This window comes from Eschscholzia californica, unplaced genomic scaffold (assembly GCF_041429995.1).
Source record: "Eschscholzia californica isolate CP2 unplaced genomic scaffold, dmEscCali1.0.p SCAF_2, whole genome shotgun sequence".
Classification (NCBI taxonomy): domain Eukaryota; kingdom Viridiplantae; phylum Streptophyta; class Magnoliopsida; order Ranunculales; family Papaveraceae; genus Eschscholzia; species Eschscholzia californica.
In genome coordinates this window covers 49,145,739-49,169,185 of record NW_028238309.1, presented here as the reverse complement: position 1 = coordinate 49,169,185, position 23,447 = coordinate 49,145,739, and the positions used below count along the sequence as shown (strand labels likewise).

The window sequence follows — 23,447 nt, the reverse complement described above, 5'->3', positions numbered from 1 at the left end:
ACTCTCTCTCTAGAATCTTTCTGTCGGCTTCAACGAGTATGCTTAGATCGACTGTTTCATCTCTTCGCAACCACTTATCGACGAAACCTACACCTATTAGGTCTCTCATCTCCTCATGGTGCGACATCTTGTTCACGGTTTCTTGGAAACCCTAGAGTGACCGGAAAATCTTATCTCACCGGAACCCTAGCTTACCACCAATAGGAGATCAAAAAACTTTCTGTTTCTCTCGACTTTGTTGACGGAGTCAACGACGTGGACCCATGACCACCTTGACCTAAGTCATTAGGACTTAAGAGATCAGTCAATTATTTTTGACTTATAATTGGTGCCTTTAGAACTTACTTGAGGCCAACTTATAACTTGGTTATTTTCAACCTGCAACTAACCCGGACAACCAACCCTACCACTTCCTTCACTTCTCCTTCTTTCCCGTGAAGAAACCCTAGGGTTTGATCTTTGAATTTTCCGGCGCAATTTTCTTTCCCAATCGACTGTTCCCATCGATTTATACATCAATCTACTATCCACCACCGGTTTCCTTCCGGTTTGGTGATGAACCAACCTTATTTTTCTAGGTTCTTCGGCCAACGAACGACTCTTTCTCTCTCTAGCTTCCGATCACCACCGGTTGATTCTTGGCCGAGTTTGGTTGATATGGATTATACCATAGATGGATTAGTGGCCTCATACACATTAGATGTGATTTCTATCGTTTCATTTTCAATTAACTTTTGATTTGGGAAATCCAAATTTTGAGAAATTTCCAAATTTTGGAAAACCCTAATTTATAAGTTTCTAATTTCCCCCAAATTATATATTTGTGACATAACTTTTTTTGCCACAGTTTGTGTGACTAGTTTTGCCACAGTTTGTGTTACTGTTGGAAAATCTTTTTGTGACGGTCAATTGCTACAGTTAATAACTGTCAGAAAACTTCTTTTGCGACAGATTTCTACTGTCACCTATATCCAACTATTTCTAGTTGTGACGCACCTTTTTGTCACATTTCTCTTCTATTTGTGACACTAAAATAAATTAATTTTATCTATTTTGACTTTTCTTTCCGGATATATCCGTGACATTTCCAAAGTCATTTTTTTATGACGATTTTATTTCTCTACCAAAATTTTGGACTTTTCTTTCAACGGAGAAAGAATTCATATTTTGGATTTTAATTCCGGAATTCAACCGCGAACTTTTCATGATCATATATTTCTTATGATTATTTTCTTTATTTCCAATTCTATTTTGGTCTTTTCTACCAAATAACATTTTGGAATATTTCTCCACCGAATAGAATATCTCTTCAATGAATAGAATATCTCTATTTTTTCAGAATTATATCGATCTTGCATATTTTTGGCAATGAATTTAATGTCGACCATCTTTTTGGTTGTTTCTTCTTCAATATTTTTTGGCAATTACGACAATGATTTCTTGTCGATTTTAAACAAAACAACATTATTTTGTTGTCACTCCTAAAGTTCATACTTGACGTTTTTATACGACAAGATATTGATCATCACAACCTTTTAGTTGTTGACATTTTCTTCATACAATGACCAACTTTACATACATGAGAAAAAAACACATGTAGTTTCGTTGTCATTGATTTTCGCTCAATTTTTTGACCGCAACTACCAACCTTTTGGTTGTGACTTAATCATCGTTCAATCATCTTCTAACGCATCCACAATCCAAGAGTTGCAAGAAGACAAATACGACGAATCAAGAAGTATTTCCTTTTTTCTCTCCAAGTCGGACACTTCAAAATTTACGTGCTCCAACTTGCGGGGGGGTAATAGGATACGTTACATAAGGAGGATCGAAAATAGGAGATCCGGCGGTCAAGATAAGTTGCAGAAATAATATACGTGTGTAACACGTGTATGTACGTGACGGATCGAGAAGACGAGATCCGACGATCAAGAAGAATTCGGAATATATTTGAAGATACGTGAAGATATTAGAAGATATGTAAAGATATGTAATATTAGTATAATATATTCATAATATCTCTTGTAACTATCTAATGGTAATATTAGATAGATTTTGTATTATTTCCTAGTTTAGTAATCAGAAACTAGGAAACCCTAAACCCTAAGTCATCTATAAATAGGAGAGGGTTCTAGGATTCAAACTCATCGAGTTATGTAACCGATCAACCCCACATACAATTGTATGTGGTGAATTATAATAAAGAAGTTGTTCTCCGTGGATGTAGGTCTTGAGTATACGACCGAACCACGTTAAATATCGTGTCTTTACTTCATGTTTATCATATCTCCGATTATTAATATGATCGTGAATTTAACACACTATTTGGTTGTTATTGGTAGTTACTTTCTGTTAGAGAATTTGTTATGAGTTTGTTACTCATCTTTTCTCTCTATTTAAACTCATGTAATTCTTTCATTTAGTTTTAATGAGAATGAGTTCAACTATGAAGCTCCTCAAAGTTTAGTCAACCGGCTTTGTTGCATATTCTCAGAGGGTGTTACATTTGCAGCGCCATCCTCCACATTGAGGACAAATGAAATTGAACTGGTATATGTGAGCCTTTATAATGGAATTTGAACTTCAAATTTGTGATGCCTTATCATGCTTCGTTGTATTTTAGGTACGGGGTATCTTACAAATGCTACAAGGGTTTTCCAGTTCTCTATTTTACTGGGATGAAAAGACCCAAAAATTTTGTTCCAAAAGTGGGATATATTTAAGTCATCTTACTCAAGCAAGTCTCAATGGCATTCTCAGCCAGTTTGTATATAGTGCAACATGCTTACTGTTGGTAGAAGCTTTCATAAACAAGGTGGACAAGTCTTCTTTGAGATCAGTTCCTACTCTGAAGGCCTTTGGAAATTCAGTCTCTGCATGGCTAATTTTACAGCATTATCAATTTAAATATTCACGCGCTTTACGTAATGCATTATCAATTTAAATATTACAGCAGAATGTCCAATGAGGGTCTAATACTAATTTTCTACTTGCTGAACAAGTCTCTGTTACCAGTAGACATAATTTGTCAATAGTCCAGGAATTAAAAGTAGACAAGAAAAGAAATCCTACAGTTAGGGATTATTAACTAAGAGCAATCAAAACAGAAAATAGAAAGTGGGTTGCTGCCCTCTTGTTCTCAGCTGGGATCAGGGTGAAGTATCCCTCTTGAGCTCGGCTGATCCACATCAGTTATCTAGGCTCCTTTTGCGGGTCACTGTTGGTCTTTGAATTACACTATTTGTGTGGTCTCTCACTGCCTCACTGGTATACATGGTTTCACAGTTTGTGCTCTGGAGCCGAATTTCTGCTGCAAGTAGTGCATGATGCAATACCTGGTTCAGATTTGAACCTTGAACCATCTATTCCAGCTGCCGAAATAGCTGTTCATATACTTGATCATCTCTACATGAAGTTAAATGAAGTTAGTCTCGTGGAAGGTGGCGAGGTTGCGAAACATCTTGTGCTCCATAGTTTAAGCTTTGTATTGTGCATCTATATGATTTTAAATTAGTTATCTTGCTAATTTCAGGAGGAAGCCTACCATATGCTATTATACTTACTTGTAGGAAGTATATTGCCCTATATTGAAGCACTTGATTCTTGGCTCTATGATGGAAATCTTGACGATCCATTTGAGGAGGTAATTGCGTTACATGATCTGTATCTGTAGTTTGACTCATTTATTTATGATTGGGAAATGTTGACTACTCGTGATTGTCTGAATATTTTCTTTGCAGCTGTTCTTTTATGCCAACAATGGAATTGCTATCAATCATATAAGTCAGGCTGAGTTCTGGGATAAGAGCTACCTTTTGAGATCAGCAGTCAACCGCAAACGCCACTGGCTGGTGGAGCAAAAGCTCCTCCATTTTGTTGATGCCTTCCATCAGTATGTCATGGACAGGGTAAAAATAAAAATTTTGTCTCAATACTCTACTTAAGGAGGAAAGTTTTCAATCTAATCGTTCTTGGACTGAATATACAGGTTTTTCACAGTGCATGGATTGAACTCTGTGAAGGTATGGCGTCTGCTGGTTCCCTTGATGAAGTTATAGAAGTTCATGAGGCCTATCTATCGTCTATTCAGCGTCAGTGCTTTGTGGTTCCAGATAAGTTTGTAAGTTGAAGTTCTTTTCTTTTCTTTCAGAGCTTAAGTCTATTTTAAGGTTTTAATTTTTCAAAAAAGATCTGTTTATTGGCTCCAGTATTCTAAAAAGTAAAAAAAAAAGGACAATCTTGATACTGGTAACTTACTGAGACATGTTATTGGTGTTCACAAAATGCAGTGGGCTTTGATTGCAAGTCGGGTCAAAAGTATCCTTAGATTGGCTCTCGAATTCTATTCCATTCAGCAGACACTTAGTAGTGGTGGAGCAGCTCTCGCTATCAAAGCTAGATGTGAGATGGAAGTGGATCGGATTGAGAAACAGTTTGATGATTGCATTGCCTTTCTTCTCAGAGTATTCTTCTACTTCCTTGTGTTTCATTCGACTTATTTACATAAATTGTACTCCATTCTTTCGGACGCACACATGATATGATAGGCTAACACCTTTATCATATCATCCATATCTCTACCTGGTTTGGACTTTGGAGAGGAGAGGTGGGAAAACCAGATAGAAGAAAAGAGGGTTCCAATTCTAAGGCACTTTTACGGGGGCATATTTGTGCAGTCTAATCTTGACCTGTGCATATACTTTCTTGTTACAAAAAGTGCAAACTTAACTAAATGCATCGACAGAAGCAACCTCATCATGCAGATATTAGACATTCTTTTACTTAGATACATATAACCTTGCAGCTTTAGTTTCATACCTAACTTACAGTTTCTCTTAACTGTGTTTAGGTACTATCCTTCAAGCTCAATGTGGGGCACTTTCCTCATTTGGCTGATTTGATCACTAGAATTAACTACAACTATTTCTACATGTCCGATAATGGGAACTTGCTTACAGTCCCTGGATCTGAAACCACTGGCTCAAAGCTAGGGAAGGGCTTTCCTATCAAAACAAGCTAATGCGAAGAATCAGGTTCTGCTACAAGCTATTGAAATCCTTTCTCTAGCAGGAAATGAAGCAATCCGGGATCACTAGAGCAAGTTCCTCACATTCTATGGCTCAGATTTTGACTAATATGTCGCTACTTTGTGGGTGTTACCCAGAGGCAGTCAGTAACTTTTCGCCAGGATGAGTATGGTTAACATGGTTGATGGAAATCGACTCCACTTATCCTAGTTTCGTGTAAAGGTCACCCATGGTGCCGCAAGGGAGTCTTAACATATATGCCGTGGTTCGGTTATCCACCCGATCATACAACGGATGTTGTGTATTTTGTGTAGGGCCTACCCCTGTTCGGTGAGGCGTATTTAGTTGTTTGTTAGCCTGAATTTTTTTTAATGAAAAAGATCTCAAGACGCATTGGAATCATATACTCAAGGTGTGGCAATGAAATTTCTTATTTCTTTGATATTGTCGCATTTGGTAAGGACAAATATAAGTATTGAGTGAATGCATCGAGCAAAAAACCCCTAGAAATCATGCGCGTGGAACAAAGAGTGTGAGAAGAACAAACTACACAGTCAGAGTAGTGTCTTTTGTTAAACTCTCACACTTTCAAATTAGGGTTATCAATGTAAAGTGTGCAATCTCATTTTTCAGTTTTTGAGGGGAGAGATAGAGTCGACTGAGTCCTAGGTTTTAGTGAATTACAAATATTAAAATCCTTAAGAAATCTTGTTCTTCACTCGTAGTGAAAATTATCGTGCCTTTGTAGAGTAGATCTCATCAACAAGACGGCAAGACCACACAAATCTCTTGCGCTTTTTGTGGTTTTTTACTTTCGTTATAAATTTCTTGTGTCATATGGTCTTCGTCGTAACATTGAGTGATTATAGGTATTTAACCTAGAACTTGTCCTTCAGTAATGTTAAAACCCACAAAGTTAAAATTGCCAAAGGTATCGATCTTTAAATTTATAAGATGATTTGTGTTTTGTCTTCTACTAATCCTGGTTGGGCTATTAACCATGAGTGTAGGGGAAGTGGGAACTGAGCTCCAGTTGATGCGTAGGCCTTCCCCTCCCTACACAAATATGATTCAAACACGTTTTCGCACTACTTGACGCATTCGGCTGGAAACCTAGTTGATGCAACCTTATGCTAGTTTCTATGTTGTCCTTCGTAAATTTACTTAGGTATTTCATATTTGTAATGTAAATTTCCGCTGGAGCTTTCGTCGATGAGTTTATATCACTTTCCATTGTTAAATCTTTGTGACACTTCGATTTTGAGGAGAAGAAAATCGAATCCATCTTTGATTCTTGTGAATGTTTTTCCAGAGCTCTTGAGCTTTAATGTTTAATCTTGTAGACAAGAGCTTTCAACCATTTGTAATGTAAATTTCCGCTGGAGCTTTCGTCGATGAGTTTATATCACTTTCCATTGTTAAATCTTTGTGACACTTCGATTTTGAGGAGAAGAAAATCAAATCCATCTTTGATTCTTGTGAATGTTTTTCCAGATTGAGCTTTAATGTTTAATCTTGTAGACAAGAGCTTTCAACCATGGATTACGAAGATGATAAGAACCGCAATCCAAATTTAGAGATACAAGTTATGTTTTTCGCAAGACCTCGAGATCCTACCAACTTGAACGAAGCAATGCTACAAGTTCCAACTCATAGTACAACTCAAGATAGTCTTACGAAAATCTTAACCAAGTTCCCAAAACTGGAAAAATCCGTCACTGCGTTGTCGGTACTATACTATTTGAAAGAAAATGATGCTCTGGCCGGTGGGTTTCCCGGGCCAATCCGGCGGCTGACATGGCGTGGCCACCCGGGCAGAGCATCTCACAGGCCGGGAAACCTACTGGGCAGAGAATCATTTTTGTTAGTCATATGTATTGAGCTTTCTTGTATTTCATATAGCTAACTAAAACGTTTGTCGATTTATTTCTGAATAAGAATGTTTCTTTGACAATAATGTTCTCTTTTCTACAGGAAACAATTCTATCTGTATAAACATTGTATTATAGACGGATTGATATAGACTAATGCCCTGAATACCTCAGATATATACAAATATGGATTGATGCCTATTGCCTGAATACCTCAAAATTATAACTCGGGTAATTATCGACAATGAAAATGATGAAAAAGGACAGTTTGATTCGTGATAAACCGATATTTGTCTTTTCCAATTAATATATGTCATATATGTGTCCAAGGCTCCAAACTATCATAATCTTTAAAAAACCAACTCACATGAAAGGTAAGCTCAATATATGTGAGGAGTTGCTTTCCTTAGCCTATTATGTAATTATACAACTCATCTTAATTGCTATGTACAATTACATATTACCATTAAAGGTTACACGTTGGAGTTTTCCTTGGGGAACCCACCACGATTGTCCATTAACATGTAGGGAAAGAGGAAAACTTTAGGTTTAAGAAATTGATGGGAAAAATTAAGTTAGTGGAAGTAATTAAAGTGAAAGACGACATTAAACAGATGAACTTCTACCATGGTTTTATACATTGCTGCTTAGCCTAATCACTTATGAGCCTGGTAAACTTATTAGGTCATGTCTCTTTCTTCTTCTCACTATGTGAATCTGACTCGTCCTTTCAACAGGAAAAAAAAATCCGACTCGTCTTATTCAGATGACCTAAAAATTATCACAAATCAACCAGTTAGACAAGTTACAAAACTAAGTGTCTTCCGAGAAATATCTGGGGGCCCAATTATTCATAGGGGCCAACAAAACAAAAGTTTTCAAAGATCTCCTAGACCAGATTCAGAAGAAGCTTAATAAATGGAATCACTCATTTTTGTCACAAGCAGGTCGTACTGTGGTTATTTCTTCCATAGCAGCGGCCGTACCCCGATATCAGATGCAGTGCTTTGCTATACCTAAAGGTATCTGTAAAAGCATCAAGGCCGTCCAGCGGAAGTTCTGGTGGGGTAAATCTAATGGAATATGTACTAAAGCATGGGACTCCATATGCACCCCGAGGAAATTGGGAGGGCTAGGTCTTCACGTACCGGATTTAGACAACACGGCTCTTCTCTCTAAGATGGCTTGGCGACTTCGCTCACATCCAGAGGCTATATGGGTCAAGATGCTGAAATCAAAATACTATCCGCTTTCTAACTACCCAGGCCCAGCTAAAGCTCACCATTCTTGGATGTGGAAAACGATCCGTAAAAGCATGGATCGGATCGTAGACCTAACCACATGGGAAGTCCAATCAGGGACTGATATTAATATCTGGAAGGACAACTGGATCCCCGGCATCAACGGACCAATCCAGAACGATAATCGGTCCAATCTGGTAAAAGTTGCTCAACTCATCACCAATGATCAGTGGAATAATGAGGTGTTAAGAGACAACTTCGACGAGTACACCCAGAATATGATCAGAGCTATTCCGATAAATAGTAGAGGTAAGGACCGACCTATATGGAAACTTACAGAGTCGGGCAGATTCACGGTAGCATCTATGTATCAGCATCTCAGTGTCAACATCAGTAATCCTAATAACAGCACCATTAACTGGAACTTCATCTGGTCTTTACCGGCTATTCCTCGTATCAAGTTATTCATATGGAAGATTTGCTCCAATGCGCTCCCGGTGAGAAATAGAATAGGAAAATATATAGGTAATAATTTTTATTGTACTAATTGCAATCTCCCCGAATCCATTGAACATGCTTTACTTCATTGCACTTTAGCTAAAAATATATGGTTCTATTATAATATTATCTCGGAAAATATTTCTTCTGTCGCTGAATGGATATGCTCCTGGGAAGACAATATTAATCTTAGTTATACTTACAACAATACCCACTTCTCTATCATTCTGTGGGTAATATGGAAGGTAAGATGTGACCACTGCTTCCAACATGAGATAACAGACGTGAATGCTATAGTCAGAATGATCGACAACTTCCCTAAATGCAAAACTAACCCCAAAAGTTGTAAACAACGTCCTCGGGCGACTTGGCAACCGCCTACTCAAAACTTCATCAAGTTGAATGTTGATGCATCTTATACTAATCTTAATACTGTGGTGGGAATTAGTCTGATTGCGCATAATACAGATTCTAAATTTATCGAAGCACAGGTGAAAACTACTAGAGCTAGAAATAGCGAAGAAGGAGAAGCTCAAGCAATTCTATTTGGCCTTGAATGGGCCGTAGAAAACAATCATAAAAATATAATAGTGGAAAATGATAATGTCAACCTCATAAAACATCTCCAAAATCGAAAACATTCTATACACTGGCAATCTCTTATTCATGTGCAGAAAATTCAAGACACACTGAAAGAATTCGATGAGGTGAAATTCTACTACATCCAGAGAGAGGGAAACTCAAGTGCAGACTTGCTGGCAAAATGGTCAAGAAAGAAGAATACCAATAGAACCTGGAAAAATGTTCCTTATATGTTAGTCTCGAAATATTGTAATAACTGTGTGGTTTAATATATGAATTTATTTCAACAAAAAAAAAAAAAAACAAAAAAAAAAGTCACAAAACAAGTGTTGAACTTTGACTTAGGTCTATTCAGATTTGACTTGGGAAAAAAACAAACACACTATCTATGTTTATGAAGACCCAACCCAAAACTAAACTAATGAAAGCTAAGTTGATAGGCCCGAGATGTAATATTCTTGATCATTAGAGTTAACCGAGTACTCGTATTCTATTTTGACTACTCTAACACTGATAGCATGGATCAGTCTTTCGAACTTAGAACTACCATAGTTCTATTTTCAAATAGATACTTGACGTAATCACCTATGGTCCTAGAAACATTCTAGGTGATTTTTTTTTAATCTTCTCATTCTGTGAATTTGATTCGTACGATTCCGATGGACTAAGAATCGTCCCAAATCAACCACTTAGACAAGTCAAAGAATAAAATTATGTTGTTCTTTGATTTGAATCTACTTAGATTTGACTTGGAAAAAAGAAACGGATACCACATACCCAACTCAATACAATAAGTTGAGAGACCCAAAATATGGCGGTGTCTCTCGTTCCTCAGTCTTACTATAATAACCATGTTTACCTTTTTTGGCTTGTCTAACCAGTTACTTGTCATTTGTTGATCCCATCTAATCACCTAAAGAGTATTTCATCAACATCTACTTACAAAATTTAAATTTCGACGTGTCTCCATTGAGTTTTTATTAACAATATATAATGGAGTATAAAGTTTTCTAGACAACTAGGTATAACTATTTATACCACATAAAATTATCTTATTATCTCCTTGAGTGACATAACAAGATAAAAGATTCTTAACAAAAAAAAAAAACAAGATAAAAGATGTCAAGAACTAGAAAATGACGTTAGGCATTATTTTTTGAAATATTGGACGTTACGATCGAACTATAGGGATGTAAAACCTCCACTACTTGTTGCATTTACTTTTGCACCATATATATCATCTGTTTTGATGTTAAGAATTGAATAGTTGCAAAAATATGTAATAGTCTAGTCATAGCATGGTCAGTATTATTGTTAAGATTATTATTATAGTGGGATAGGTGTATAAAAACGATTTTTCTAACAATTGTCCTGCGTCATAAATCATAATTGTCTTTTTATCTTTTTCCATTAAGGAAATCTTGGATTACTCTAAGAGTTGCTTTTAACTTCTTCAAAACGAAACAATCAATTTACAGAGTTTACATGTGCTTGTGGTGTACATATTAGGAAAACGCGTATTAATAAAAAAAACAATTAACTTTTCATATTTAGCCATCAACAAAAAATTATACGAACGGAGTCTTAAAATCACCACATATACTAAAAACATCATCCTAAATTAATTCTCCAGTCTCCTATTTAAACACCTGTGGGGAATCATAGTTTTTCATTAGAGTCGAGAAATGGCCTTTTACAATTTGAGTTCATCTCCTTTCCTTGTTAGCATTTTCTCCATTTTCTTTCTAGCGATTTTAACTTTTGCTGCTTACGATGCTGGTGTTAACGAGGATAGAAATGTATGTTCTCATATCTAGTTAATGTTTGATTAGAGTTGCATTTTCTCTCATTTACAATAATTATTCAATTACCATAAAAAGTGTTACTCAACTACAATTTCCAAATGATTTTTCTTTGCATTTTTATAGTTTTTCGTTTTTAAAGAATTTATACAAGTCAAAATTGCATTGTTATTTACAAATTAGCGATGTGAAATCTACCAAATCTCTTATTTGGGTTCTCCCTCCCCTGTCTTTTTTGTAGAATTCGAATCATTTATAACATACTTTTGTTCAATTTGTTGTCTTACGACTCAAAACCGATTACAATGAGTAAAATGACCTGAAAAATTATATTATTGACTATTAGATTGTTATTTTCTTATATGGTACTACTCCCACCATTAATACATAAATTCCCATCTATTTCTTTTGTATCCACAAAAAAAACACAACCAAGCACTACCAAATTTTAAAAATTTAATTTTTTTAACTTCAAATTTCTAGTCCACATGTTGAAAGCTTGTGCCTTATATTTCTTTAACTTTGATCTTCACGATGGTGTGGATGACCCATGCAGATATATATCGTGTACATGGGTGGACTTCCAGCTGAGACGGAATATTCTCCAACATCTCATCACGAGAGTATTCTAGACGAAGTTATCGGCGAAAGGTAGTATTGATTAAACAATAATTTTACTAAAAAATTAGACAGGCAGAAAAATTGCTTGTCTCACATTATGCAGAACATGAGTTCTTTTAATAGCTTAATTTACATTACTTAAAATTATATTCATGGTTATTGTACAGCTTGTTGGAAGATGTCATGGTATATAGCTACAAAAGAAGTTTCAATGGATTTGCAGCGAAGCTTACCGTCCAAGAAGTTCACAAGCTTTATGGTAATTAGCGAATAACCCGATTTGATATGTTTATTGAGTCAAATAATTTTTTTTGGTGAAATACAAAGTAACTTATGTATTCAATATGTGCACAGGAAGGAAAGACATAGTGTCTATATTTCCTAATCAAAAACTACAACTTCATACAACAAGATCGTGGGACTTTCTAGGATTCGTAGAAACTGTAGAACGGGCTTCTACTACTGAGAGTGATATCATTGTTGGAGTATTAGATACAGGAATTTGGCCAGAGTCAGAAAGTTTCAATGATGCTGGATTCGGGCCTCCACCAGAAAAATGGAAGGGTATTTGTAAAGGTGGCGAAAATTTCACTTGCAACAAGTAATTTTCCTACTCATTTCTTTCGTTGTCAGGAAATTATAAGAAATGTGTTTTGTATTCTATCCGAACGTAGATATATACATAACAATTTATGTCTATTTGTGTTGTACATTCAGCAAGATCATTGGGGCTCGGTATTATCAAGATGATGACAGTGCGAGGGATTTCGAAGGACATGGTACTCATACTGCATCAACTGCAGCAGGCAACATAGTGAAGGATGTGAGTTTCTATGAAATAGCCAAAGGAAATGCTAGAGGTGCTGTGCCATCGGCAAGAATTGCTGTTTATAAGGTCTGTTCAGACATAGGTTGCAGCAGCGCCAGCATCTTGGCTGGCTTTGATGACGCAGTTGCCGATGGGGTCGACATGCTTTCAGTCTCATTAGGTTCACGTGATCCCCAGGAATTTGATAAAGATCCTATTGCCATCGGTGCTTTTCATGCAATTCAAAAAGGAATTCTCACATCGAATTCAGCAGGTAACAGCGGTCCCTGGCAGAAATCTGTGACTAGCAATGCACCTTGGATGTTAACTGTGGGAGCGACGGGAACAGATCGTAAGATCATCGACAAGGTTGTTCTTGGAAATGGGAAGACATTCGAGGTATACTTTCTCGATTCCTGTAGTTTTACGTTGTGTTTCAATTTTGAATGGAATGCTAGTGTCAGGGCCGGCCCTGACTTTTCGGTGGCCCGAAGCGAGGTCTGAAAATGTGGCCCTTTCTATCAAATTGTAAAATGTATTACATGAAAACCGTAAGTACTGCAAAATATTTTCATCATATTTATAAACAAATTAGTTTTTTTGATGATTACAATCACTGAAATTTTTTTCTTCTGAAATTTTTCGATGCAAAGTCACTAATAATCGTCGAATAATCAAAAATGTCAGACATATCCTTCTCAATAAATAATATAGTTAACCCGTTTGACCTTTCTTGCGACATAGTAGATCGAATATAAGACTTAATCAACTTCAACTTATAAAAACTTCTTCCTGCAGAGGCAACGGTAACTGGTATAGTCAACATATTTTTATAAGAAACTCATGTGTTCGGGTAACAACCTTTCTTATCTTTCAAAAAATCTAGCACTTCAATTGGTCTTTTGATCTCATTTGGTAAAAGACGTTTCAACACTTTCAGTTTAGAAAATAGATCTAGTCCGTCTATGTCATATGCCTCATTATGCTTGAAAAAGGTTTCAAGGCAAACACATGAATCTCTCAAATCACCATCATCTTGGGAGTTTAACTTTTTTAACTCAAACAGAAAACCAAATATTTCTTTGTACTTCTGAAATTGCTCGAATCTGCTCTTAAATGAACAAAGAGCATAATCTAATATGTATATGAAATAATTAACTCTAAATGCTTCTGCAGACGACATTGATGGATCTTCACACACATTCTCATCAAACTGTTTGTTTCTTCGAATAATACGTTTTTCTGAAATGTTGCTTCAACTCCCATCTTAATGGCAATCTCTTTAGCTTCAATCATGCCTTCTTCAAACCGCACTTCTCTATAATCTTCAAGATAACGAATGAGTCCGTTCAATTTCTCTAATGCAACATCAGTATTTATATCTTCAGTTTGAAGTGTTTTGCTGACAGAGTTTACCGCAAACAATATATTATGCCAAATAGCCATGCTCAAAAGGAATTCAAAATTTTCAAAGTCTTGTTCTGATATATTTTTGGCATTATGAACTGTTTTTGAATCATTACTTGTCTCCACCAATTCTTCTAAAGCTTCTAGTAATTAGGATTAAAAATTAGGCTTTCATCAATAGTGGTTCGTTAACTTAATAAACTCTACACCATCTAGATATTGTCAATCTTGTTATTATATATAACAGGAAAGAGAGGGAGTAAATAAATAGAAATTTAGATTTAGATGAATTTAATAAACTCTGCAACATCTAAAGATCATATATTCATATATAATAAGGAGAGAGAAAAAGTAAATAAAGAGTAGAAAATAGGATTTGTTTTATCCTAAATAACGCAATAACTCGATGACGTTGAAGAATCTAAGAAGGGAAGGTGACTAGGTGAGATGAGTAGATGACAATGGATCTCTCATCCCGTAGTGGAGAAGAAGAGGGTGTTCTCGGGTCCGGTTTGACACTTTAGCTTGAACAAAGAAAAGGATATTAGGATTTCATGATTTAGATATTCAAATTTTAAAAAACGTTTTTTTCATGTCAAACAAACTGTTGGGCCCACCATTCATTTAAAAGTCATCAAATTTGGTGGCCCTTTTTACTTAACATTTGTTAAATGGGGCCCTTATAATTTTCTTAGAGAGTTAGGCTTCTTATATATTTCTTAAAGAAATAAATGTCTTTGGTGGCCCCTAAAAGTTGGTGGCCCGAAGCGACGCTTTGTTCGCTTTGCCTCAGGGCCACCCCTGGCTAGTGTATTCACTTATTCATTGACCTTGTTGCTCTTGTTCAGGGTAATGTTATTAATGGCTTCCTATTAAATGGAACTAGATTTCCTATTTTGTATGGGAAAAATGTCTCGACTAATTGTTCCTTTAAACAAGCTCGGTAAATTTTGATACTTTAGCTTTTACAATTACAAGAGTATAAAGATAAGAAATTCGAGTTTTATTTATTCGTCTTGTTTCAAATTTCAGGTTTTGTTACTACTCTTGCCTCGATGAAAATTTAGTTAAGGACAAGATTGTGATATGTGAATCATATGACCGAGGGGAGGAAGCTTTAAGAGCGAATGCATTAGGAACTATCCTGATTGCTGAAAGTCGATTTTCCGATCTTTCATTCATTTACCCCTTACCGGCGACTCTTTTAAATACTACGGTCGGCAAAAGTGTCTTCTCGTACTTCAACTCAACCAAGTAAGCTTACAAAAGTATCCAAAGATAATGATTGTTTGTGCTTCAAACTATTAGTTCTCTAACTTATGCATTTCAACTAACAGAAAACCTGTGGGAACTATTTTCAAATCGGAGTCTATAAAAAATTCCAAAGCTCCCTTAGTTGCTTCATTCTCTTCTCGTGGACCGAACAGCATCTTACCAGATATTGTAAAGGTATCACTTATTTATGTGAAGTAGTTTTTGTTTTCCATCGGGATCTAATATGCGGTTCAAGAGTTTGAATTGACTCCTAGATTTCAAAATGTTTATTTTTGTCTAACTTCTAATGTCTGATTCGGGTCGATTTTAGGTTTACTTAATTGACTCAGATGATTCAGATTCAGAATAGGAAGAATAAGACGATGAGAACCATACAAATAACACCCGAGTTAGCTTTATTAGCTTCTCTAATACTTACTTATTTGTCATGTATTATATAACAGCCAGATATTAGTGCCCCAGGAATTGAAATACTTGCTGCATTCTCACCTAAAGGTAACCCATCAAATGTACCCGGCGATAAAAGGTCTGTAAAGTATAGCGTATTGTCAGGGACGTCGATGTCATGCCCCCATGCAACAGGAGCAGCAGCTTATGTTAAATCTTTCCATCCTTACTGGTCTCCTTCTGCTATTAAATCTGCTCTTATGACTACTGGTAATTTCAACTAAGTCTATCATGCTTTTACTTCTTTTTGTACCCTCCCGTCACTTAGTTCATTTACTAATTTGTTCCTGTTATCTATAGCTTTTCCTATGAATGGTACCAAGGGTAACGCAAGTGTGTTTGATTTTGGAGCGGGTAACATAAACCCGGTAAAAGCGATAAATCCTGGTTTGGTGTATGACTTGGTTAGTGATGATTATATCAATATGCTTTGTGATATTGGTTACAGTGGAAGCAAAGTTAAGCTCATAACTAACCATACTTGTCCTGACAATCAAACTGCCAACGGAACTGCAAGAGATCTAAATTATCCTTCATTTGGTGCAAAAGTTAAAGAGGGAGAGTCCATTAAGATCAAATTCCCAAGAACGGTAACAAATGTTGGCGATGCAAAATCGACATACAAGGCGACCATCACTTCGGATGATAGGATTAAGGTGACTGTTGAGCCTAATGTTCTGTCTTTTGAGTCTGTAAGTGAGAAGAAGTCTTTTGTATTGAATGCTGAAGGAGATGGATTACAGAAAGCAGAAATCGCGTCGGCAATACTAATCTGGTCAGATGGGACTCACAGTGTGAGAAGTCCTATTGTTGTTTATACAAGTTTTCTATTTGTCCTAATAATCCCTTTGCCTTCTGATCTTTCCTACTTTCTCTATCTTTTCTTTATCTTTCCTACAACTAGTGGATCTTTTCTTTACACAAGATCCACTCTTAAGGTGTTTTCAGAGTGAAGTAAGAGTACAAATATGACCTACTGTAAACAATGGAATGGTTGGGCTATTAACCATGAGTGCAGGGGGAGTGGGAACTGAGCTCCCACAAGCAAACAATGGAGTGGTGATTGGGCTACCCTTAAAAGCTTTTCTATGGTTTTGATTTTTTCATTCAGGGCCATGGAATATTATGAGGAGGCCTTACCCTCTATCCTATACAAATATGATTCAAACACCTTTTCGCGCTCCTTAACCCATTCGGCTAGAAACCTAGCAGACACAACCTTGTACTAGTTTCTATTTTGTCCTTTGTCAGTATACTTAGTTATTTGTAATGTAAACTTCTTTATTCGTTGGAGCTTTTTTCGATGAGTTTATATCACTTTCCATTGTTAAATCTTTGTGATACTTTGATTTTTAGGAGAAGAAGATCGAATCCATCTTTCATTGGCCTCTTGAACTTATTGCAAACTCAGTGGATGGTATATGTTATATTTTGCTTCTCCACAACTGCAAGGGTTGTGGAGAAGCGGGCAAAGTATGTCCTTGACAAAGCTCGTAGGTGGATGTGGAAGGTTGTTGTTCTCTGGTTATTAATCGATAAGTCGATTTCTCTCTGTCTTGGCTTGATTTAGACAGAGTTTCCTTTCTCTAACTCATAGAGAGATAAACTATTAAGAAATAATGATTTATCAATATTCCTTCTTTCGGACTAACCGAGATTGGTGTTTAGTGTAGTCGAGGCAAGAATAAATTCTCTTTCCTTAAGACATTTTACACCCCCGTAACAGTACCAAACGTTAGGGTGAATGCCTTCGGGATACAACGACTAACCTTTCAGAATTTTAAGATGGTACTTCTATATTCTGAAAGCGGACGAACCTTTGTCAGTATTATGAGCTCTTTGACTAATGCGGATGATCTGCTAGATGATTCGGAAATTCAGATTTCACTCGAGACTTCTTTCTTCCTTTTTCCAGATATTCTAGTCTAACCAGAACCTCTAGAAAATACTTCTTTAATTAGATATTCTAGGCTAACCAGAACCTCTAATTGTTAGAAGGGAAGAGAAGAAGAGAATGAATTGAATTGATATTCTAGACGACCTATGAAAAACTTCTTTCTTCCTTTTCTAGATATTCTAGTCTAACCAGAACTTCTAGAATTACTCCCTTAATTAGATATTCTAGGCAAACCAGAACTTCTAATTGTTAGGAGAGAAGAGAAGAAGAGAAGATAATGAATTGATTAAAAATGAAGTGGGTTTGGTGGGTTTATATAGGAATTGAATAGGTATATTATTTTGGGACACATCTCTAGTGTTTTGGGGACAAAACTCTTGGTTTTTAGGGACACAACTCTTTGAGAAAAGTTGGTTATATAACTGGGATTTTCGGGTGAATTTTTGGCCATCAGATCTGGCTCAAAAACTCGGGTGAAACAGCAGCCGCTAGATGGGCGAGATCTGTACCGAAACTTACCCACCGCGCTAACCAGATGGCCGACACATGTCCGTTTGATGGAATCTGGCGAATTCCCGCAAGTGTCCCGACGCGGGGAGAACGCGGATCGTTAGATCTTCGCGGATTCCCGCGGACAGAACGCCAGCCGTCCAGATGCGGACGCGCGTGCGTTGCTTGAATGGTCCCTATTTTAACTTGTCCTCTTTGACGATTTAGTACCTATTTCAACCGTTCTTCGTTCAAACTTTAACCTTGAATTTCTCATTCATCCGGAATCGGATTTGAGTGATTCTTGGCTCTAAATTGTAGAGCTCGACGAGACGAACGCAATGGCGCGTTCCGTTTCTGAGTTTGACGAGTCGGCTCGAGCCAAAATAGGCTCCGATTCCAACAATCCCCCACATGAATGAAAATTCGAGGTTTACTATATACAAACATACTATACTGACATACTGACACTAAAAGAGCTCATATGCGGAACTTCGCTGCATCGGAAGAAGGTAGTCTTTCGACTTTGAACCTTTCCTAGTGAATAACTACAAGGTCTACAAGGACGGCAGTGAACTTATCGTCTTGAACTGAGTCCTGGGAATTGTAAACCTGAATAGCTATCACACAGCTAATCCCTTACCTACTTAGGTTCTCGGTTGTGTTCATTTCGGCCCTGAACAATCCCGAATTCATGTGTGCTTTAGAGAAGTCGGCCTAGACGACCTTCCCACGGAACCGGCATCAATTCACACACATATAGGTTATCCGTAATAAGGTATCCTGCTATACCTCACGTTAGAATCAAGTTCTAAGTTTTCGGATTCATTAAAAGCTTAATGCTTAGCCTCTCAATGCAGGCAACACTGTTATCATCCTAGGAATGGGTAAGAGATAGAAATCTCTTACAGTGTTACTGTCGAGTCAGGATATAGCTTCAGTTGCCCTTTGAACCTAGATCGTGGGATCTCCAGTCATCTAGGTAGGGTTTCACCATGCCTTTACTCATTTACTTTAGGCGTTTTTTCCACATTCCCCTTGATGATGCAATTTCAACTCTCTTGTTCACCCTTGTTCTTTACGGATCCGCCAGGTAACTTAGGATTGAGCATAATTTTAATTTATGCATTCCTTGAGAGCAATTGCTTTACGATGCTAGTCTATTTTATTTTGAATTCTCTAGACTTACCGTATTAGTGCCTACGCAACAACTACTCAGGTTTATTGCGTGCACTGGCTTCAATCACAAACAAATATCCTCCAGGAAGTTCACCTACTTCCTTTGCTTTCTCCAAAGCAATGTATCCATCAAGGCCTTTAGGATTACATTGTTGATCCAGCTATGCACGTCTGCCTCTGAGGATTTTGTGATATCGTAGCCCTTAGTGGTTTGTCATATCCACTGTTTTGTATCTGAGATTCGAGTGTTGTCCACATATCTTCGTTTTTATGATATGTACAACCAATTAATACGAGTCTGCTCAGATACCTAAGAACTATTTGTTACTATGATAACTCTTTCTTGAATTTGTTCAAATTCAAGTATTTATGCTTATCGTGGTTTTTGAGTGGTTATTCTACCATTCTCTGTCTAACCATGCACTTTAGATTATCAATCATGAGTAACGATTCAATCTGGAAAAGCATCGAATCATATCTTCTTAAACACTTTCTTATTCCTAACTAGTATTGTCTGTTCTTTTGAACAGATGATTCACGGTTGAATCTCGTTACTTAGTTTAGGATTAGGAGGAGAAGTTCTTTCCATTTGTGTTTTTCCAGATTTATTGAGTGAATTGGACATTCACGTCATTACTTATATTCACACACTTGATTTCCGACTCTTGTCACAACTTAGTGAATATAACCATAGTTCTTAACTCAATGAAACCTTATTGACCAAACACTCTTATTGGTTAAATCTGGTTTCCGAGGTACTCTATAATTTCCCTCTTTTTACGTCATTATGACGTTATATTTTCAGGAGAATTTGGAGTTCTATATGCCATTTTATTTTTTTTTATACTTGGCTTTTCGGTTCCTTCTCGGGTCCCCCCATATTTTAAGAGTATTTTCTCTTATTCGTCAACTTGGGTGGAATCTTATACTATTCCATATAGGGTACCGTTCAGATATGCAATAATATCTGCCCCCACAGTTCTAGGGTAACCATTGGATTCTCCTTTTTGACAAAACTATTTTCGTACACAATTTCTTTAGTGTAGTGTGTTTAGTTTTGTTCTATGATGATTTATGATCATTAGAACCTTGAGATATAATACAAGGTGAGTTTCTCTTTTAACTCTTTCTTAAGTTATTTGTCTTAATCATATATACTCCCTTGATAGATCATCAAAGTTATCATTCCCTATTTTGTCTTTTATCGTCTCTAGATTTCGTTCATACTCTTGAATCGAAAATCTTACCAAGACCCTTGAATTTATTATTCGAGTCACGTCTAGACCGAATGATGTAATATTCAACTTTACGTCTTATCAACCTTAATTCTCTTGTCTATCCAAGAAGATTAGGTTGCCATGAGGATTTATAAGGACTATTCTGTAATGATACAGAACTAGGGACCTCCTTACAAAGACTTAAGGATTTATTTATAATAACTCCTGATTTTGAGATCTTTCAGCCAAGGTCCTTCCATTTAACATATCTGAAGATTCCTTGTAATTCTTAGACAGGCCTAAGGACCTTCTAGAGAATTATTTACCGCCTGAATATGTTATACGAAATAACTTACTTTCTCGAAAACAAGTTTAATTTCAGAATTTTGCATTCTTCGTCAACTTTGTATTCGAGAGTGTTTCACGGAATTTTTCATTATCTCAGACCGATGATTTCTTTCGAACAGTTCATCGTCTCGTAGCTATTTTGTATAACGAGAACATTCTGTCATCGACCTTGTCTAACCGTTTAGGTTTTGACATTTGTCTTGACATACTTCTCCGCTAACTTATGCGGTTGTCATCTTCGATTTGTCATCGAATTGAATCTTTAGGATCATGTATTCATCATTGATCGCTCTCTGTATTCTCGATATACGAATTCACACCCAGTATTTATGTCGATACTTGGTGGTCAAGGTGTCGCTTAGTTTTTCGATGTCTCTGTTATCGAGAAGATATTTTAAGAGTCATCAACTAAGTCAACATTTGTGGTCACCATGGGTTGAACCTTATCTCTGTTCATGGCTAGTAATAGATTTTAGTGAAATACTTCACAAAATCCATCGAGATTAGATTGATCATCGACTTTAATCTCCACTGATCGAGTTTTATCCCTTCTAATGTTCTGTGCTTTCATTCTACCAGAAGAGTCGCCGTTTGATGAACTATGCCATTCTTGGCGTATATCTCGGCGAAAGGAGATTCATACTCTCCATCTCAGTTGTTTCTCAAAGCCTCAATCTTTTTACAAAGTTGGGTTTCTACTTTGATTTTATAAAGCTCGAACTTTTCGATTGCTTCATCCTTACGCTTTAGTAAGTAATATAACAGAAATAAGTGGAGTCGTCGATAAAAGTAATGAATTACCTTTTTCCACCTCATGTTTGAACCGTTTTTAGGTTACAGAGTTCATTGTGAATTAAGTCTAAAGACTTGAACAACGTTTTAGTCATTTTTGACTATACACATGTTTGACATGTACGTCTTGAGTAAATTTCGAGTTTCGGAATTTAACTCCAAGCTCATTAATTCTTTTAATGACTTATTATTCACATGTCCCAATCTTTCGTGACAAATATTGGAGGACTCAATAATATACGCATAATTATTAATTTTATTAATAATAGGAGCCCTCAGCATTACATGGGAAACATTTAATTGAAATAACCCCCCACATAAGTGGCCCTTTCCAATATACATCATTTTCTTAAATATGATAACGATATCTGACAGAAAGATTAGTCTGAACCCGTTCTCACTTAAAAGGGAACCAGAAATCAAGTTCTTTTGATTGTCTGGAGCATGGAGTACATCGGTCAAAGTCACCTCTATTTCGGAAGTGAATTTTAACACGATCTTTCCCCTTCTTTTGACTTGGGAGGTCGAGCCGTTTTCCTTGAATAAGGTCTCTCCTTCGGCTATCTCTGTATAGGAAGAGAATAGGCTTTTGTCACTACAAACGTGATGATTTGCCTTAGAATCGACCCACCATCTCTGGTTGTTAACCAGGTTATCTTCATGTGCCTCTGCACAGAACTTCATCTTATGAAGTATATCAAACGCCTTTTCGAATTCAGTAATCATTAGACGGTGATTCCGATTTTCGGTGTCTTTTGCTAATGAAGCTTGGTTATCGGCTTTTTCCCCTTGACTGTCATATGTGGAGCGACAATCTTTGGCTAGGTGGCCTCGCTTTCTACATTTGTAGCATTCGATAGGCCTTTGCCTTTTCCTCGACTTGCCTCTGTTTTGAGATGGATGCTTCTGCTTCAGAGCGAAGTCAGTTCCTTTGAACATCTCTGGGTTTTCCACGCATGTGGTGTTAGGCTGAAGAACCCGTAGGGTTGTTCTTGTTCTTGCCATTTTTTCTGAAACACACAGAAAATAACCAGATCAAAATCTTATAACCAGAGAAATAATCGCTATAAAATGTCTTAAGATTGTTGTTCTCTGGTTATTAATCGATAAGTCGATTTCTCTCTGTCTTGACTTGATTTAGACAGAGTTTCCTTTCTCTAACTCATAGAGAGATAAACTATTAAGAAATAATGATTTATCAATATTCCTTCTTTCGGACTAACCGAGATTGGTGTTTAGTGTAGTCGAGGCAAGAATAAATTCTCTTTCCTTAAGACATTTTACACCCCCGTAACAGTACCAAACGTTAGGGTGAATGCCTTCGGGATACAACGACTAACCTTTCAGAATTTTAAGATGGTACTTCTATATTCTGAAAGCGGACGAACCTTTGTCAGTATTATGAGCTCTTTGACTAATGCGGATGATCTGCTAGATGATTCGGAAATTCAGATTTCACTCGAGACTTCTTTCTTCCTTTTTCCAGATATTCTAGTCTAACCAGAACCTCTAGAAAATACTTCTTTAATTAGATATTCTAGGCTAACCAGAACCTCTAATTGTTAGAAGGGAAGAGAAGAAGAGAATGAATTGAATTGATATTCTAGACGACCTATGAAAAACTTCTTTCTTCCTTTTCTAGATATTCTAGTCTAACCAGAACTTCTAGAATTACTCCCTTAATTAGATATTCTAGGCAAACCAGAACTTCTAATTGTTAGGAGAGAAGAGAAGAAGAGAAGATAATGAATTGATTAAAAATGAAGTGGGTTTGGTGGGTTTATATAGGAATTGAATAGGTATATTATTTTGGGACACATCTCTAGTGTTTTGGGGACAAAACTCTTGGTTTTTAGGGACACAACTCTTTGAAAAAAGTTGGTTATATAACTGGGATTTTCGGGTGAATTTTTGGCCATCAGATCTGGCTCAAAAACTCGGGTGAA

At 36.6% G+C, this 23,447-nt stretch overlaps 2 protein-coding genes and 1 long non-coding RNA gene across 3 annotated transcripts; all 3 read left to right on the top strand.

The window, feature by feature from the left end:
- Nucleotides 1–3,288: 3,288 nt before the first annotated feature.
- LOC147558651 (uncharacterized) lies at nt 3,289–3,781 on the top strand. The gene is made up of 3 exons (XR_015234421.1): nt 3,289–3,448; nt 3,533–3,643; nt 3,741–3,781. It is a non-coding gene; the product is annotated as an uncharacterized LOC147558651 (long non-coding RNA).
- A 43-nt stretch (nt 3,782–3,824) lies between these two features.
- LOC147558650 (uncharacterized) lies at nt 3,825–5,469 on the top strand. The gene is made up of 4 exons (XM_086660393.1): nt 3,825–3,908; nt 3,989–4,120; nt 4,290–4,463; nt 4,850–5,469. The coding sequence occupies exons 1-4, from the start codon at nt 3,900–3,902 to the stop codon at nt 5,018–5,020; spliced, it is 486 nt and encodes a 161-aa protein (XP_086516519.1). The 5' UTR covers nt 3,825–3,899; the 3' UTR covers nt 5,021–5,469.
- A 6,114-nt stretch (nt 5,470–11,583) lies between these two features.
- On the top strand, nt 11,584–16,532 carry LOC147558649 (subtilisin-like protease SBT4.3). Its single transcript, XM_086659045.1, has 9 exons — nt 11,584–11,672; nt 11,810–11,901; nt 11,997–12,243; nt 12,360–12,849; nt 14,706–14,800; nt 14,890–15,111; nt 15,195–15,306; nt 15,576–15,789; nt 15,880–16,532. Exons 1-9 carry the CDS (start codon nt 11,593–11,595, stop codon nt 16,530–16,532), a joined length of 2,205 nt encoding a protein of 734 aa, XP_086515171.1. The 5' UTR covers nt 11,584–11,592.
- The last annotated feature ends 6,915 nt before the right edge of the window (nt 16,533–23,447 follow it).